This window comes from Penaeus chinensis, chromosome 5 (genome assembly GCF_019202785.1).
Source record: "Penaeus chinensis breed Huanghai No. 1 chromosome 5, ASM1920278v2, whole genome shotgun sequence".
In the NCBI taxonomy this organism is placed as follows: Eukaryota; Metazoa; Arthropoda; class Malacostraca; order Decapoda; family Penaeidae; genus Penaeus; species Penaeus chinensis.
Genome location: NC_061823.1, coordinates 26,021,886 through 26,024,385, shown reverse-complemented (window position 1 = coordinate 26,024,385; position 2,500 = coordinate 26,021,886). Strand labels below are relative to the sequence as shown.

At 54.6% G+C, this 2,500-nt stretch overlaps 1 protein-coding gene across 1 annotated transcript in view; it reads left to right on the top strand.

Annotated features, from left to right (window-relative positions):
- The window catches only part of LOC125025723, an 81,741-nt gene extending 79,712 nt beyond the window's left edge, over nucleotides 1–2,029 (top strand). Inside the window, exon 2 of the mRNA XM_047613880.1 lies at nucleotides 130–2,029. Within this exon, the coding sequence (XP_047469836.1) occupies nucleotides 1,459–2,019 (561 nt within the window). The 5' untranslated portion in view covers nucleotides 130–1,458 and the 3' untranslated portion in view covers nucleotides 2,020–2,029. The remainder of the gene's footprint in view (nucleotides 1–129) is intronic.
- Nucleotides 2,030–2,500: the final 471 nt, after the last annotated feature.

Here is a 2,500-nt window from a genome sequence, read left to right as displayed (position 1 = left end):
GAGAGAGAGAGAGAGAGAGCGCGCGCGAGAGAGAGAGACTGCCAATAAGTTTTTTTGTTTTTTTTAAGTCACTCACAGCCACTATTGCTGCAAGACTATTAATTTTCTCTCGTTCCTCTCCTTTTCCAGGCCAGAGAGCCGCGTGAAGCCTGGGAGCGAAGCCTGGAAGCGAAGCCTCAGGCCAGTTGGAGTGAACGACTAAACTCTAGCGAGGGAAGAAGGTTCCAGCAAGGCTCTTTTCTCTATTTTTCTTTCGTGGGAAGTAAAGGCCTTTCGCGTGCCGTGGGAGGTGTTATTGCAGGCAACGAGAGCCAAGAACTTCGTAGGTTCTGCAAGTCAGATGTGTCAAGGGGATTCTTTATTCCTTTTTTTAAGTATACGGAGGAAACTGTCATCAGAAAAGGCCACCTGATCATTCCCATCACTTCATAAGAAATAGGATACAAGAAAAGAAAAGGAATTCACAGCAGACCGACTGCACACTTCCGTCTCCCTTCGCGTCTGTGAGCCGACTGACCGTCACGCCTGCGTTGACCCTGTTGTAGGAAGCGCCAACGCCCTCTGTGCCCGGGCCTGAGCCTGGTGCCGTGCCAAATAACAATTTCCGGGACAGCGACCTCCACGTCCTAGTGAAGAGTTAATAAACAAAAATATTGTCCTAGTGGGCCGCCTTGGAATACGCCTGCAAAAAAAATCAGGTCTGAAAAACCTGGAGCGCGAGTAATGCTTCCCCCGTTGGTGACGTCACGGCGCTGCGAAGAGTACGGTACATAACTGCCAGGCATCGCTAGTCATACAATCGCACTTATATTTTGTAATTCACTACCTGTTACACGATAAGTAATAGATCATAAAACAAAAGCAAAAAACGCGAAAGAAGCCTTTAGATCTCTTGGACCCGAGAAAAAAAAAAAACACAATCGGCAGCCTCCCGCGCGGCCACCGAGGTGATCTCTATGCGACAGTCAGCTGTAAGCCGTCAGTTGGCTCTGAACCGCTGAGCTCGGCGTAACACCTTCGCCGGATCCAACACTTTCTCTTTTTCTCAATCCTTCTCTAAGGCAGGCGAGTGTCACGCGGTGCAGGGAGGTATCCTTAATTCTCTTATCAGAAACGACCCGCGGTGTTATCACCTCGCGGTTTCAACTCCACCTTTCCTTCCCCGCGTGTACGTGAGCCGATAAGTGAAACAATAAGGAAATTTAAAGATTTGTGTGTCTTTCCCGAACCAGATCCGAGGATTTACATGAGTGCATAAAATAGGGTGTATGTTCCAACAGCAGTGAGAAGGGAATTATCAATCTAACATTACTCCTCTGATATAGTTGTAATTGATTCTGATAAACAAAATTAATTCGTGAGTGCAGAATGACCACGAGTTCCCAGTCATAGAAGACAAAACGAGAAAAGTTTCCATCTTTTATCGGCATTCGTCGCGACCAAGATCCGAAGTCCACAATGGCACCCAACTTGCCCCTCGACTCCCTGTGGCACGACAGCGATGAGAACACGAGCCACGAGGCGCTCGACGTGCCCGGGGCGGTGCCGCAGGTGCCGGAGCTCTTCAGCCCGCACCTCCCGCAGCACTTTCAGGACCCTGACAGTCCCAACCTCCACCTGCAGCAGCAGTTCGCACGGCAGAGTGTGCCTCCGGCTTCCAAGCCTCGCCCAAGATCCACTCTGAGGGCCTTCGTGCCCACTCAGACACCACCCTCAAGCACAAGCATTTCTGGCGGAGGTGGAGGCGCCCTCGCGGGTGGAGGAACTGCGGGCGTCAACACTCCTCGCGGCGGCGACGCATCGAGGGTGGTGCCGGCGAACAGCGACACGAGGAACCCTCGCTTCCCCGCCGTGACGCACCTCCGCGGCGCCGACGGCAGCGTCCCAGGCCTCACCACCGACGCTGTGAATTTCGACGTCAGCCAGAGGACTCCGCTCGCTTCTGGCAAGTGCCCCGGGGGGTCCACAGGGCGCTCGCCGCCCCGCGATTATCCGCGGCCAGGGATCCTCGCTTCCTGAAGGTGTCTCCGCGCCCCCACAGACGAGGTTCCCTGCGCCGGCACCTGACAGTATTTCTCCAAAGGACACCGAAGAGCCGAGCCGACGCGCCGGGGGAGCCGCGGCGGCCGCGGGCGGGAAACCCGGTCCGACCGCGACCAGCCCGCAGGCGCCCAGCTCCACCGCGACGCCCCAGACGCTAGACCCCGGCGTCCTCAAGCTCCCTGGACACGAACCCGAAGCGCCTGCGGATCTGGTGCTCATCCACCACGAGAGGGCCATCGACGTCCATAACCAGACGGGCTTCGACGGAATCATCGTCAGGGACGACTCCACCTCCCTCACGCCGGAAGGTAAATGGCGCTCTTGCAGTCTTCTTTTTTCGCGCTCTAACACTCGTTTTGTTCTTATCTCTCTTCCATTCTCTTTCTTTCTATAACTCTTATTCTCTCTCTCTCTCTCTCTCTCTCTCTCTCTCTCTCTCTCTCTCTCTCTCTGTCTC